The following is a 16,815-nucleotide window of genomic DNA, read 5'->3' as shown; positions in this document are numbered from 1 at the left end:
CTTTCGATCATAAACAAGCTTCTGTCCAAGTTTGGTACAAATCCAGGATAGTTTAAGAAAGTTATTAAAATTTTAAAAACTTTAACCACAGAGTGAATATTTGTGGACGCCGCCGCCGCCGCCGACGACTCCGACGGAATGTAGGATCGCTATGTCTCGCTTTTTCGACTAAAGTCGAAGGCTCAACAAATATAGGTCACCATACAGCCTTCAACAATGAGTAAAACCCATGCCTTATTGAAAACATAGAAAGGCTGTGGAATGACAAAATGTGAAACAATTCAAACCAGAACAAGAGTGCACACACTGAAATGTCTCGCCTTCTTTACTTATCATTGATATCATGTTGATAGTCTTAAATATAAAGCTTTACTACAACTATCACATAAACTTAACATGATCCAAGAAAATGAGGTCAAGGTCGTATAAACCAAACAAGAAATACATGTACACTTCACAATCATTCAATACACTAAATATCATAATATAGTTGACCAATTGCTTATAGTTTGAACTTTCTAAGAAACAGACTTAACCATGAAAACTAAACATTGATCAATGAAACATGAAAATGAGGTCAAGGTCAGATGAACCATGCCAGGTAGACATGTACAGCTTACATTTCTTCCATACAACAAATATAGTTGACCTATTGCTTATAGTTTAAGAAAAACAGACCAAAACACAAAACTTAACACTGAGCAATGAACCGTAAAAATAAGGTCAAGGTCAAATAAAACCTGCGAGACCGACATGTACATCATAAAATGTTTCTATGCACCAAATATAGTTGACCTATTGCATATAGTATTAGAAAAAAAGACCAAAACACAAAAATTAACTTTAACCACTGAACCATGAAAATGAGGTCAAGGTCAGATGACACCTGTCGGCTAGATATGTACACCTTACAATCATTCCATACACCAAATATAGTAGACCTATTGCATACAGCATAAGAAAAACAGACCAAAACACAAAAATATAACTATAACCACCGAACCATGAAAATGAGGTCAAGGTCAGATGACACCTGCCAGTTGGACATGTACACCTTACAGTCCTTCCATACACCAAATATACTATACCTATTGCTTATAGTATCTGAGATATGGACTTAACCACCAAAACTTAACCTTGTTTACTGATCCATGAAATGAGGTCGAGGTCCAGTGAATACTGTCTGACAGGCATAAGGACCTTGCAAGGTACGCACATACTAAATATATTTATCCTATTACTCATAATAAGAGAGAAATTAACATTACAAAAAATCTTAACTTTTATTTCAAGTAGTCACTGAACCATGAAAATGAGGTCAAGGACCATGGACATGTGACAGACAGAAACTTCGTAACATGAAGCATCTATATACAAAGTATGAAGAATCCAGGTCTACCACCTTCTAAAATATAAAGCTTTTAAGAAGTGAGCTAATGCCGCCGCCGGATCAATATCCCTATGTCGAGCTTTCTGCGACAAAAGTCGCAGGCCCGACAAAAGTCGCAGGCCCGACAAAAACTACAGCCTGATTTATGCAAAACACAATAAATGAAAAACAAATAAATATTGCAGAAAGCGTTACCAATGACAACCACTGAATTATTGGCCAGGCAGCTAAAGAATGTGGTAGGGTTAATCATATTTGTAACCACTCAACACTGGTATATACCTGGGACAGTGGTGTGACAGCACAACATAAGAACCTGAAAAAATCTGTTAGAAAGGGCTTGGATCATCATATTGATAGAGCAAAAAAAACTAACAAAAACACAAAAACACAAAGTATAATCTTAGAGTACTGAAAGTTACTGAAAGCTAGATAAAAGCTTCTTTCAATTAATAAATAAACCATGTTTTCCAAGACTATGACTTATAGACTTCCTAATCAATATTTTAGTCATTTTTTTCCTTTTTACTAATGGTTGCAGCTTTGTTTGATAGTGGTATGGGATATCAACCATACTTCCTATACATATGATTATGGAAGTATAATTTGTATAAACTTTGGTAGCAATTATTAGTTCACATGATTCTTTCGATCAAATTTCAGCTTCAGGGGGCCTTGGTGGCTGAGTGGTTTAAGTAGTTCAACTACTTATCACTAGCCTGTCAAAAGGTTGTGTGTTCAACTCCAATCTTAATTGACTAGGATTGTCAGTTTTCCTACCCAAGGTCGGTGGTTTTTTTTTGGTGACACCAGCTTCTTCCACCAATGAAAAATGGCTGCCACAAAATAGCCAACAGTGCTAAAAAAAGGTGTTAAACACCAAGCAATCAATCGATCAAATTTCAAGTTTTTACTAATGATGATGGTTGCTGGGGGTCATTAACCATTACTATTAAAGGGGATCATATTATTTTCTGTACTTATAGTAGATTTACTGAAATATGTACTGTAATTTCAACAATTTATTCAAAACATTTTTTTTTTTATTAAAAATAATAACGAAATACACAATGATGTATCAATAAAGTCTTTTCACACAGTAAACTCCTCCTTCTGGACACTGTGTAGCTGCTGTGGCTGCTATTTACCTTTTTTCGCTCCTTTCTGAGGCTAAAAGTAGAAAAGAAAACAATTAATTTTTTCGGAAATATATATATACCTAGATGCTTTCAACAAAAATAATCCTTACTGCATATAACTTTGAAATAAATAAAATATATACGAATCAGATACCAAAGTGAACTTTTTTTCTTCTAATGGTAGTGACGGCCAGCCTCCCGTTGACACTGGCCGTCAACATTGAACTTGATGAAGCAAAAAATCTCTGATTATCATAAAGTAGCTACATTTGTACTTAATTATTTTGGTGTTCACCACCATGAAATAGTTCAAGAATTTAGTGTATATTATTATATATCCAATTTTGAGTTATTATGTACCCAAATTCACTTTTTCTGTTTAAAATAATGCATTTATGAAATTGCTATTAAACATATTTTTAAAAATCATGAAATACACCCATTATCAAACTTTTACTACAATATAAAGCATTTCATATGATATGGGAGATAACTCTTCTGTTTCTCTATATGCACATAGACAAACTATACAAAGAACAATGAAATTCAGGAAAAATAGTATACATTGTACTTCTCTTATTGTCTTTAATATGTTTTAACAAAACATTACAAAATAAAATGCTCCGCAGGGCGCAGCTTGATACGACCGCAGAGGTCGAACCCTGAACAGTTGGGGCAAGTATGGACACAACATTCAAGCTTGATACAGCTTTGCATTTGGATTGTGATTAAATATTTGACACAGCATAGGTTTCTGACACAGAATGAATGTGGTCTAAGAACTTAAAAATTTTAAATTGGACATTCACCTATTATGGTCCAATATCCAAAATCTAAATACATGGTTAGATTCAGCATATCAAAGAACCCCAAGAATTCAATTTTTGATGAAATCAAACAAAGTTTAATTTTGGACCCTTTTGACCTCAATGTGGACAAAGTTGATAATGGGGACCAAAAATCAAAAATCTAAATACATGGTTAAATTCAGCATATCAAAGAACCCCATATATTCAATTTTTGTTGAAATCAAACAAAGTTTAATTTTGGACCCCGATTTAGACCAACTTGAAAACTGGGCCCATAATAAAAAATCTAAATACATGTTTAGATTCAGCATATCAAAGAACCCTAAGAATTCAATTTCTGTTAAAATCAAACTAAGTTTAATTTTGGACCCTTTGGACCTTAATGTAGACCAATTTGAAAACGGAACCAAAAATTAAGAATCTAAATACACGGTTAGATTCGGCATATCAAAGAACTCCAATAATTCAATTTTTGATGAAATCAAACAAAGTTTAATTTTGGACCCTTTGGACCTCAATGTGGACCAATTAAAAAACGGGGCCCAAAATCCAAAAACAAAATACACGGTTAGATTCAGCATATTAAAGAACCCCAAGAATTCAAGAATAAAACCCCATTGAAATTGGTCAAGAAATAAGCAATTTATATGAAGTATCTTCTTTTGCACAATACTGTGCAATTAAATATTTCTTGATATTGTGCAATACTGTACAATTGACAATTTCTTGCTATTGCGCAATATTGTGCTATTGAATATTTCTTGCTATTGCGCAATACTGTGCAATTGAAGATTTCTTGCTATTGCGCAATACTGTGCAATTGAAGATTTCTTGCTATTGTGCAATACTGTGCAATTGAAAATTTCTTGCTATTGCACAATACTTATTATATAATAATTTACACATCCTGTTTGGTGTGTATCTCCTACCATATCATTATTATTTGCTTTTAAATATAAATCAGAAATAACCAACTTAAAATGGAAAATTAAAAAAAAAGGAAAAAAAGGAAAAAAAAAAAATCCCCCCCCCCCAAATTTTTCAAACCCCCTTATGATTCATCACCCCCAAACTCAATCCCAGCCTTCCCTTTGTGGTATGGTACCTTGCAGTACAATTTCAGAGAGATCCATACACTCGAACAAAAGTTATTGTCTGGAAACTAGAAAAATGTGTTTTTTGGCCCCAAATTCCTAAACATTTAGGGCAATTACCCCAAAACTCAAACCCAGCTTTCCCTTTGTGATATGGAACCTTGTAGTACAATTTCAGAAAGATCCATACACTAACACACAAGTTATTGTCCTGAAACTAGAAAAATGCTTGTTTTTTGCCCCTTTTTGGCCCCTAATTCCTAAAATATTGAGGCAATTACCCTTATCACCAATCCCAGCCTTCCCTTTGTGGTATGGTACCTTGCAGTACAATTTCAGAGAGATCCATACACTTGAACACACGTTATTGTCTTGAAACTAAAAAAATGCTTATTTTTGGCCCCTTTTTGGCCCCCAATTCCTAAACGTTTCGGCAATTACCCCCAAACTCAATTCCAGCTTTCCCTTTGTGATATGGAACCTTGTAGTACAATTTCAGAAAGATCCATACACTTACACACAAGTTATTGTCATGAAACTAGAAAAATGCTTGTTTTTTGCCCCTTTTTTGGCCCCTAATTCCTAAAATTTTGGGCAATTACCCCCAAAATCAATCCCAGCATTCCTTTTGTGATATGGAACCTTGTGGTACAATGTCAGAGAGATCCATACACTAACACACAAGTTATGTCTGGAAGTTACAAAAATGCTTATTTTTGGCCCCTAATTCCTTTACTGTTGGTACCATAACCCCCAAAATCAATCCCAACCTTCCTTTTGTGGTATTGAACCTTGTGGTAAAATTTCTTAGAGATCCATTCACTTAAACTAAAGTTAGAGTGCGAAAACCAATGTGTCTTCGGACGACGCAGGACGACGCCGACGACGCAGACGCCAACGTCATACCAATATACGACCACAAAAATTTTTTTGCGGTCGTATAAAAATTACAAAATTTAAAATTGACTGATTTTATGTTTATTTGTTTTGACATGATATGATGTATCTTTTGGAAATGATTAATATACAAGATTAGATTAAAATCAAATGCATGCATTTACAAAAAGCCTGTAAGAATTTAAATAACAAAATAATCATCAAACATTTCCAAATTATAGTGTATAGTTCATTCTTCATGAACAGAATCATTACACACATTTACCAACTCATTTCAGTCCAGCAAAACATGCACTGGCACAGTTTCCTATAAGCTTTTTCATGCTGCCCTGCTTATCTGGAGAAAACTTTTCTGACATTTTCAACCATAACATATAATCATCATGCGTATGTTAAACTGTAGATTTCACAGGACAATAAAGAAAGAGGATGTTTTATCTTTTATTACGGTAGGCAATTGTATCATTTGTATTCATATATATATAAGGAGGTCACTGATGATGGTTACTTGATTTTTCTATAGACCTTCTAGGCAAATCACATTTGTAACCAGAGAGTCGCTGATATTTTTCCCAGAAAAAGTATAACTGCAATGCAACATCAAGCAAGTAGTTGATACTCCTTCACGGTTAAAATAAGGTTTAATTCAATGAGTTCATCACAAAGCCACTATGAAACCAATTACGTATAGTCATTATAACTGAAATCTAAAGGACATTAATGTTTCATGTTTAAGTCATATTATGACTTCTTTGACATGATTTTATCTGATTTCCTTATTCAAGATTGAAGGTCACTTATTGAACCCAAATGTAGACTTAATTAGGTGAATGAAAGGGAAATGCAGGTTAGAGTGACCTTATTCTGATTGAGACTGATACACTCTAGACAATTCTTAACTTGGATGCAACTCAGAAGATGATTTAATAGTTTCTGTCAACTTTTTGAAATCAACTAAAACAAGCGATCATTCAATCCAGACTTTATTTAGCTCACAGATGCCCAGACTGTAAACTTTTCTGGGAAGCTTTTCTAAAATGATGCATTCCCATAAATACGAAGTTACACAATAATGCACATACTGTAATGTATTGCCAGCTTTACTGATCATGATTGATTTTATGTTAAAAGTCTTTAAGATATAGGTTTGAATACAAGTATCACATTAACTTAACATTATCAATGAAGTCAATGTCCAATGAACCCTGCTAGACGGACATGTACATCTTATAATCATTCCACACACCAAATATAGTTGACCTACTGTTTATAGTATCCAAGAAACAGACAAAACTACGAAACTTAACATTGAACAATGAACCATGAAAATTAGGTCAAGGTCAGTTGAAACCTGCAAGACAGACATGAACACCTTACAATCATTCCATGCATCAAATATAATTGATCTATTGTCTATTGTTTCCAAGAAACAGACTACACCAGAAAAACTTAACATTGACTAATGAACAATGAAAATAAGGTCAAGTTCAGACGATGCCTACCAGACAAACATGTACACCTTACAATCAATCCATTCACGAAACATTATAATGTTGACTATTATTATTATAATAGTTGACATATATTGCTTACAATATCTATGAAACAGACTCAACTAGGAAAACTTAACATTGACCAAGAACCATGAAAATGAGGTCACGGTCAGAAGATACCTGCCAGACAAACTTGTACACCTTACAATCAGTCCATGCAACAAATATAGTAGACCTATTGCTTATAGTCTCTAAAAAACAGACTTAACCAGGAAAACATAAAATTTACCAATGGACCCTGCCAGACAGATATATATACCTGACAATCACCGTTTAAACTAAATATAGTTGAACTATTTCTTATAGTGTTTGAGAAACAGACCAAAACACAAAAATTTAAACATTGAACAATGAACCATGAAAATGAGGTCAAGGTCAGATTAAACCTGCCAAACAGACAAGTACACCTTACAATTATTCCAAACAACAAATATAGTTGACCTTCTGCATGTACGTATGTATAGCATTCTGTGACTTCTGCTACTTTGGTCACAGACGAGACAAACACTATTTGTCACTAGGTAGCCAAGAGTTGAATTTGGACATGCAAACTTTTGCGAAATCCATGAGGCATATATAAATGAGGGTTGCTTTACTTCTGGTTAGATGCTGTCATGATTCAAACTTTTTAGACAATTTAATTTTCTTGTACCAAATTAATAATTACAGTAAAAGAATATAGAATTTTATCTGTGTCAATAAACTACAGGACACAGATAGTGGAAACCCCATTTTAAGAAAAAGCAGACTCACTAGCTGAATTCCAATACCAAGTTAGACAAACTTTTGCCTGCTATAGTTCCCATAGCACAAAAATCATATTGATCTTATTCTTAATTTTTTTTTCAGTCTTTTCTGTAATGTTTCCCAAAAAAAATTCTTAGACCCATACTTCATTGGGGCAATATGAGCAAAAAAGTCTGTTACAGGATAATTTTCATATATTAATTTTTTCTAAATTCAATTTTCTATTCTGTCATTTACAAATGCACTAAACATTAAAATTCAATTTGTTAAATCTATTAAAAAGCTTCAATTGTTTTAATTAAGATGTTCAACTACTGTCAGAAAAATGTGCACTGCAATGATTAATACTGCTTGTAGAATGTTACAAAAACAGATGGTGAAGTCAACACTACATAACATTCTCGTGAAACCAGAGTTCCATGTCCACATATTGGTCTAAATCATGAACATCTGGTTTAGTTCTCCTGAAATTCTGCATTGAGGCTCATCAAATTGATATTTTTCACTTAGTTATTAGTTCATGCTTTAATGGAAAAAAAACAATAGCCAGTACATTTACTTAAAGCTTAATACTGTCAGATTTAACTTTATACAATAAATTAAAGAAACATCTTATTTGTTGTTCATTTTAATTGTAAATTTTAAATTCAAATGACCTTTTCAGAAAAATAATAAAGCATTTTTTTTCAGAAAGAGATATAAATTTATCTTCATAAGGAGATAATTCAACAATCACTAAAAATGTTAAAGAATACTGCAAGAGTAACTTTTGTGACTTCTAAATTCACTTAATAAACTTTTAATACTTCAACTTAAGCTGTATGGTGAAGTACACAAAATGTCTTGACTCAGATTTAACAAAAGATAATAAATAGTATGCACAGTATAGTCAGAAACTCTGGGCAACGAGAATGATCACACTAAATTTTTATTCTGATTCATATGAACAGAGCGATTTGAGTGTAAAGTCAAGTTTACAAACACACAGGAATCAAATTGACATACACACATTAGTCTACTTACTGATTCAACTGTGATTAAAATGAAATTATACAAACATTATATTTCAAGAGCCAACACATGCAAAAAAACATGAAAATAAATTCAACAACCCTTTCAACAGTACAGAATTTTTAGGCAAAACAAATTGATTGTGATTTAATGCTGTATACTGCTAGAGATTAATTTTCCATTGTACACAGGTATCACTCATATCCTATGTCTTTTAATGTTTTTAGTATACATTGTTTCTTATCTCAGCATCACCATGGTTGAAACTATAAATAATGTTGTGTCTATTCAGCATTTACTAGAGTATATGATACAGTCTATACTGAAGCCCTTCAGGAATTGAGATTGTCTTTGGAGAAGAAAATTGGTGTACAAAATTGCTACACTACATGTATGATAAAAATCCAATACATGTCCTGAGACACCCACATTCAGTTTAAAGTTCTTTAAACAAATTTCCCTTTCATCCAGAGTTCTGTTTATAAAGGTTTTAATGTTACAAACAGCTGATTCCTGTTGTGAAAGAGAGGGTTATTCAGTATATTCCAACATTAGTTGAAATGAAAATGGTGGAAGCTGAAGGGGGACAACTCTATATCTTATACTTCATTAAATTGGCCTTTAATGGAATGGAGCTACAATTATTTATAGAAAGGTTGTAATACATAACAATCTAACATAAATTAAACAATATCAAGGATTTTAATCGTTAACTCACCCAATGAAAGAGCACTTATATCTACTGAAGTATTAATTTATAATATAACCAATATGAACAAATCTGAAAACCTAGCAGGACACTCTAATTGTCGTCAATATATTATGACTTTTATCAACAGCAAACTTTTAGGTCAGTTCAAAAAGTTTTTGCCCAAGTATTAATTTAGTTCATTTACATTTTCTGCATGCAGACATGTACTTCCAGTTAAAGAAAATCAATGGTAAAGGATACAGGTGTATTTTGAGTTATTTCTTCAGCAGAAAAATATACATTTTTCAGAAATTTTTTATAAGCAAGTATGGCCAGTCTGTTTTCATTCAATTTTGAAAGGAATTTCATTCATTAATTACATTATTTTTTTTCATCTCTGTAAACTGTACTTAAATCTTTGTACCATGAAACTTTTGAAATTAATCATCAAGATTATAGTGATGGACATATGTATATATGTCATAACAGGTTTTTACTCATATGTTCAAACAATGACAGGCACATCAAACAAGTGATGATGTCTATGACTTGGGTCTTCTCTAAAGCAGACACAACATTGATAAAAAAAAATTAAGGAATATATCATATAAACAACTGAATAAGTCTAGTAAAATGATATAATGCAATTCCATGATCTACATGTACCAGAATATCTTCAAGTGTTTATGAATACATTTTGAGGGATAAATGTAAGTATTGAGGCCTTTGCTTGTCTTAGAAATCCTAATCAGTGCAAATTTACAGGCTTCCTTTGCTTTTTAAATGGCAAACAAAATATCATCAAAGGCATGAACAATGGAAATTTTTACCATAAATCAGCTTAACCCCAAAGTTCACCAAATAACCTTTACCAGTTGCCAAAACCAAAAAGTTACACAAACCTGCCCATAAAATACAAGAAAAATGTAAACATAAATTGTACATACGAGGTTCATTGAGTTTTTGCATGATAGGATTGATAACTTCCTCGAGTGCCATTTTCTGTGTTATAAAGTCTTTAGTTGTAGCATCAGTTGTCCTATCTACCCATTCAGCCTTCTCTTTACAGGTATTTGTTATGATGTTCTACAAAAAATCACACTTAAAAGATCTTTGACAACCTGTAAAATCATTTAACTTTTTGCTTTTTATAAAATTACTATCAATATTTATAATGCAAGTATAAATTAGTCAAGAAGTAAGTTCAAAAAGGTTCAATATTGGCCATGACATGTAAGTTCATAAGCATACATATGATGACAAATGTGTAAAAGCATCTTGCAAAAAAAAAAAGGTATCATGATTGCACACATCATTGTTATGGATTTCATTTCACTAACTTTTGGCCTTAAGTTGGCTGGTTTTTGCTTCAGGCAACATTGGCAACATGCATAGATCAATATTAATTTTTATTAGAATGAGCTTTTTGTTACAATATATTTCATATTATTCAGAATCAAAATATGAAAGCCTGTCATTGATGCACCCTTATACTGGTACTAAGAGGATCGTGGAAATGCAACTTTAAGAGCTTGACATATTGTATAGAAACTTGTTTATTGTTGAAGATAATATGTTGAATTATTAATGTCATTTGATCATTTTTGAGTCATTAAGTTGCTGTCTTACTGAGGTATACCCTAAATTTCTTTCTATTAATACTTACACAAATAAACAAAATTTTACTTATTATCACAGAATTTAAACTTAACAATACTTAACAAAGCATGTAAAAACAATAAAAATTGAATCTATTACTTCACACACAAAAAAAATACACCTCCTACATTTTTTTCATCATTTCAATGTTGGTATTTTTTCACAAACAGACATGAATGATTTTGAAAAACTTTTTTTCATCTTACTTTGTCATCTTTGGTTAACCTCCCTTGGACTTTCTCTCCATCTGCCAGAGTTTCTTGTGTTGTTTTAATGAAGTTTTGCAGGTCAACTTTAGCTTCTACAAAAATATCAACATCAATGCTCATGAGAAGGGACAGGTGTAAGAACAGTCAATCTTCATGATAAACACAACATTTGCAGAAAATATCACATTTAACTTGACTGTTCAAAAAATCATTCAAATGCATAAAACAGCAGAAAGGATGCAACTTCATACATGGATGTTATATTTTCTTTACTTATCAATCACACAACATACATATTTTTCAATATATAAAAGATCAAAATTTGACTGATTACTATATCCATATTAAAACAATGACCCATTTTTGATGAAGGTCGGAGGTTATCAATCACAAATCTTTCGGAAAAGGTACATTTGTAGTAGAAATTGTAAGTGTTTTATACTGTTTTCTATCTCAGTAATAATAGTGGACATGCTTGGTTGGTACTCAATGTGTAAAGTCATTAACCACAATTCATAAAAAGCAATAAGCATTGTTTTAGAGATGGATCGAAACTGAATTGTAATGAAATGTTCTGCATGCATGTAGTTAGATGGATGACTACGCAATAAAATTATTTTATTCAATGCATGTATTGGTAATAAGACAGACATGTTTGTTTATTTTAAGCAATTTGCAAACAATGACCCTTACAGGACATTTTAATTTTTTTATCTCAGAATGAATTGTATATACGAACCAGCCCAGTCTAAAAAGTCAACACATTCAGTTTTGTTATATCTGAGGGCTGTTTCTCTTGGTCTTTCTCCATGAATGTTCTTCTGCTGTAAATCTGATAGTGCTTCTACCAAAACTTTCAGTACACCTAACTTTCCCCAGGCAGCTGCATGATGCATAGCACAATAACCTAAAATATAGTGTTAAATTTTATGTTGGTGAAATATTATTAACCTAAAAATGTACAATGTATTGTGTAAGTTTGGTGACATTATCTTGATTTAACCTGCCTATTTTGGATTAATTATTATTCCTTGTTTACAAATTTTCATAGATTTCTTATTTAAAAATAAACCATTATTTTAAGGAAACAACCATTTAACTTCAAAGGAAAAAGGGGGGGCACTGCTTTGCCCTTTTTTTTCAACTACAATCAAACCAAATATCTTCCAGGAATCCTATGATATCACTAGTAAAGAAAGCTGGTATACATTTGTACATGTATGCAATAAATTCATGGATATTCACAAGACAGCAATCCCTTGTATTAAATATCTTTTAAGCATAAGATTTACAAGGGCAGATCAAGGTTCTGAGAAAAGTGGGGGTGTAATTTGTAAAAAAAAAATGGTTAAAATGCAGCCAAGAGTAGAGAAGCAATATTCTTTGGACAATTTTAAGCAAAAAATTATATTTTTGGGATCAAATGGGGGCTATAACCTCTACACCCTCCTGAATCCACCACTGGTTGAGTTGAAATGCATTTATATGTAGGCTACTAGTTTTACAAAAATATCTGCAATGTGAGTAGACATACATTTGGTAGATGTACATTTTGTAGATGTACATTGTGTACATGTACATTTTGTACATGCATTATGTATATTCAAAGGAACAATGCTTTGATTGTTTCTATCCATCTTGATGATTATTAACCACTGAAAGGTCATGCAAGTACATGTACATGAATGGACTGATTAACCAAAGAAAATCTTTTTTAGTTCAAAATAAAGCAAATGAGCATGAACACTGCATGTTCATATTCTCATTAAATGTAAATGAATTGATAGGTTTTGATATGACATTATTTGATTTTGAATTATTTTCTGGGCCACCATTTTTTAGGGATAAATGGTTGATTTTCTATTTGACTAACCAAATTGAAACATGTGATACAACCAAGTCTGATAAGGGAGATCCTTACTAGCTCCTAGTGCTTAATCAAGCAAGGCTATTAAAAGAAATTAGAATTGTTCAGAAACAACATTTTCTAAAATCTAAAGTTTAGTGGTCAGTTTGACAAGTTGAATTTGGCTGATTTATGAAGGAATTTGTGCTCACATCTACATTTACCTTCAACATGATGACAAAATGGAAGTAAGTATTGCTCAAATTGTGCCAATCAAAACATATCTATTGAAAAATTATAAGTTTGTTTGAAAATGAATGAGTACCCCAATTTCCATTTTTGGTTAGATGGGGTAGGTACATGTCGGTGCAAGGCAGGAGCCTTTATAAGTTTCTTACTTGTTCTCAGACTTTTAGACACATAAGATGCCTTGCACCAATTGTTGTCTTGTGAAGATTTACTTCAAGAATAAATTAAAATTGAAAAATAATGTTTTATTGATTCAGAAAGTAAAAATTACAGTCAAACAAGGTTTGTATCTGTTATTGTAAATCGATTATGTATCCTTTGTTGTTTCAATGCCCTATGGAAATTTTATAGAAAATCCATTGCCTTTTCCTGTGTACTCTTATATTTTACAATTATGTACTAAATAGAAAGGGGATTAATGCATGCAGTGCCTGTCCCAAGTCAGGAGCCTGTAATTCAGTGGTTGTCGTTTGTTGATGTATATCATATTTGTTTTTGTTCATTATTTTGTATGTAAATCAGGCCGTTAGTTTTCTCGTTTGAATTGTTTTACAATTGTCATTTCGGGGCCTTTTATAGTTGACTATGCGGTATGGGTTTTACTCATTGTTGAAGGCCGTACAGTGACCTATAGTTGTTTATTTCTGTGTCATTTGGTCTCTTGTGTCAATGTGAAGAGTTGTCTCAGTGGAAATAATACCACCTCTTCTTATTTTTATATAGCAATGATTTCCCTAAAACAAGTTTTGAAATAAAGATATTATTTAAAACAAGTATAAATATGGACCACTTCAAGTACACCTTCTAGGGTGCTCGACTTTAATAACTCAGGGCAAGGTTTTTTGGATTGTAAAGGTTGTTTAGGACTTTTTGTAAACAATAAACGCTAGCACACCATTGATAAACTAGTGATTAATCTAGGTTTCAAAAGTTATAACGAAAGTCTATGAATTAAAATCTGTGGTTTTTCTGCAAATATTTTGGCTTGAGTTGACACAAAATCCACATTTCCTATATATTAAATGCAATTAAACAATAAATTCAATTTCTTTGAACGACTTTTCAATTTGATACATGCATGTATCGTATATGTACAAAATGGTATGTTTCTTTTATTCAGTATATTTGCTGTTTTGATATCATTACACTTTGAAATTTTGTAGTACATGGTGCTACAGAAGGGGTCATAAGTCTTTAGTTGGCCAAAGGAAGAGGGTACAAATGTATGGATGGGGTCCTTCATTTCTGTATTCTCTACTTTTTTAGGCTATTTTTCTCTATTTTATATAATTTTTGCTCATTATTCTCTATTCATTATATTTTAGCACCCCATTATTTTCTATCTGTATGTTTTGGTCCATTTTTCTCTATTCATTATATTTTTAGCCCATGATTCTATTCTCTTTTCTGTAAACCCCATCCAGACCCTCATGGAATTTTGAAAGTTCTGCCTTTGCCCTAGATTAGTATTTAAAGTATTTCAATAAAAAAAACGTTGAACCAGAATGCAAGATTAGCACCCAGTATTGCTTGTATATGTACATGTAGTAAGTAGTACCTTGACAGTTAACTGCCAAAACATCTGCCCCTCGCTGAATCAATTCCCTCGAAATATCACCACGCCCTAAAGTTGCTGCAAGATCAAGAGGCGATTTTCCATCTTCTCCACGTTGATTTATCAACTCAGCAACGGTGTCTTTGTAAGCATCCTCATCATCTTCAAAACACCTCACAAATCTTTGTGAATCATTTTTCAAAATACAGTGTGTAACGATTGTGGTGTTTGGAAGCAGAATTTCGACTTCTTTTTCCTCTTGTTCTCCGTCAGGTGTCATCTTTTTTCTTCTTCTGCCACTTTTACATCCGCCACACTTGGCTGATTTTGTTGTCTGCTTTTTCCGGTTTTCCCTACAGAAATGTAAACAATTTCACGTTGATATGGAAATGGATCTCTATCTAATAGATGTTTGACTTTAACCAATACACTCGTGAAAGCAAACACCACACCACACCACTGTGTTAGGGTTAACAATTTTAAATGTTACATGTTTAGGCGGTTAGTAAGAATATATCAATATACTATGCGTTATCTGTGTTAATTTTAACAATCGACCCTACATATTTTTCTGAAAAGCGTCAAGGTAAACAACACAAAATAAAACGCTCAGATGATTTCTATATTATGAAAACAGTGATTGTAAAATATAAAACCGTTACCGGTCACCAGGTGCTTGAACTCCCGACTATCGAAAATAATGATAATAAAAATACTACTACTACATGTACAATTAATATTTTATTGCAGACCTGCCAACTATCCCGATTTATGGGGATATCCCCCATGGGAGTGTTGGCCTGACTATTTAAATCCTTTATTATATGATGAACTTTTAAAAAAAATACCTCAAAATAGTTATTCGAATGTGTTTGATGGCATTTAAGTACATATATACTTCTCAGAAATCATAGTATATCTGATTAAATATACTTTAGACATGTATAAAACATGAACTAGGTCCACTCAGTGTGCTTAAACTTCCCCCATGAAGGGTTTGAAAAGTTGGCAGGTATATGTTATTGTCATAAAACACTTTTTGATTAGGTTCGTGACGAAAATTCAAATTCAGAAAATACAATAAAATAATATTATATCAAACATACAAAAAAGTGAAATTAACAATGTTTTTAGTTTAAAAAGTTCTTTAGATGTTTTAGACTATCAAATTACGTGTTTTTGATGGTCCTTTTTATTTTGTGACACTGAGTTTTGACTTTTCAACTCTTTACACTACACATCCACACAATCAAACTAAACTGTTCCTATTATGAAATGGTCGTTTGAAAAATCTGATTTGAAATTATTTGCTGCAACTCATATAAATCATTCTTCTCTAAGAAAGGTAAATATGCTAGATACACTTACTGGAGGTGAGATGAGATGAAGCTGTAAATTTTCTCCTTGACAACATTTAATGTACGTTTCGGCAATAAAGGTTATCGACAGGTTGTAGGTATTCCTATTAGCACCAAGTACACCCCTTTAGGGGACCTTTAATAGCAGAGTTGTTCCTGTATTGTTATGAATCACACTTTATGGCAAAACCTAGTAAAGACCCGTCTAAATTCCATTTAATTGATAAATTGAACAACGCTAACCGTTTTCTTAATTATTGATGATATTGTTTCGTTAAATAATCAAAATTTATCTTAATATAAAGCTAAACTTTACCCAAAGGAAATCAAATATAAACGGCAATAGCTATCCTTTCCTATATTTAGATATTTCAGTTTTACACGGGAAACTCCGGTGATGTTCCTTTGATACCATCTTACGGTGTTTACATATCCCAACTCGTCGCTATTCCCGTGTCTGTAGTGACGATTTTAGATTTCAATGAACGTAATTTATGCATTACTGGCAAATTATTAAGTCACAGATTTCGTTACCACAAATTACTTTAAATCTTTACTAAATTCTTTCATAAGCGCACAGATTTGGTTTGGATGTTTGGTTGTACCCG

The 16,815-nt window shown here is 32.3% G+C and overlaps 1 protein-coding gene across 1 annotated transcript; it reads right to left on the bottom strand.

The window, feature by feature from the left end:
• Positions 1–2,397: 2,397 nt before the first annotated feature.
• On the bottom strand, positions 2,398–15,452 carry LOC127728334 (ankyrin repeat domain-containing protein 45-like). Its single transcript, XM_052235683.1, has 5 exons — positions 14,853–15,452; positions 11,939–12,106; positions 11,197–11,291; positions 10,279–10,417; positions 2,398–2,560 (listed from the first exon to the last, which is right to left on the bottom strand). The coding sequence occupies exons 1-5, from the start codon at positions 15,127–15,129 to the stop codon at positions 2,535–2,537; spliced, it is 705 nt and encodes a 234-aa protein (XP_052091643.1). The 5' UTR covers positions 15,130–15,452; the 3' UTR covers positions 2,398–2,534.
• Positions 15,453–16,815: the final 1,363 nt, after the last annotated feature.

This window comes from Mytilus californianus, unplaced genomic scaffold, assembly GCF_021869535.1.
Source record: "Mytilus californianus isolate M0D057914Y unplaced genomic scaffold, xbMytCali1.0.p SCAF_2, whole genome shotgun sequence".
In the NCBI taxonomy this organism is placed as follows: Eukaryota; Metazoa; Mollusca; class Bivalvia; order Mytilida; family Mytilidae; genus Mytilus; species Mytilus californianus.
The sequence above is the reverse complement of the archived record's forward strand: the minus strand, read 5'-3'. Positions and strand labels throughout refer to the sequence as shown.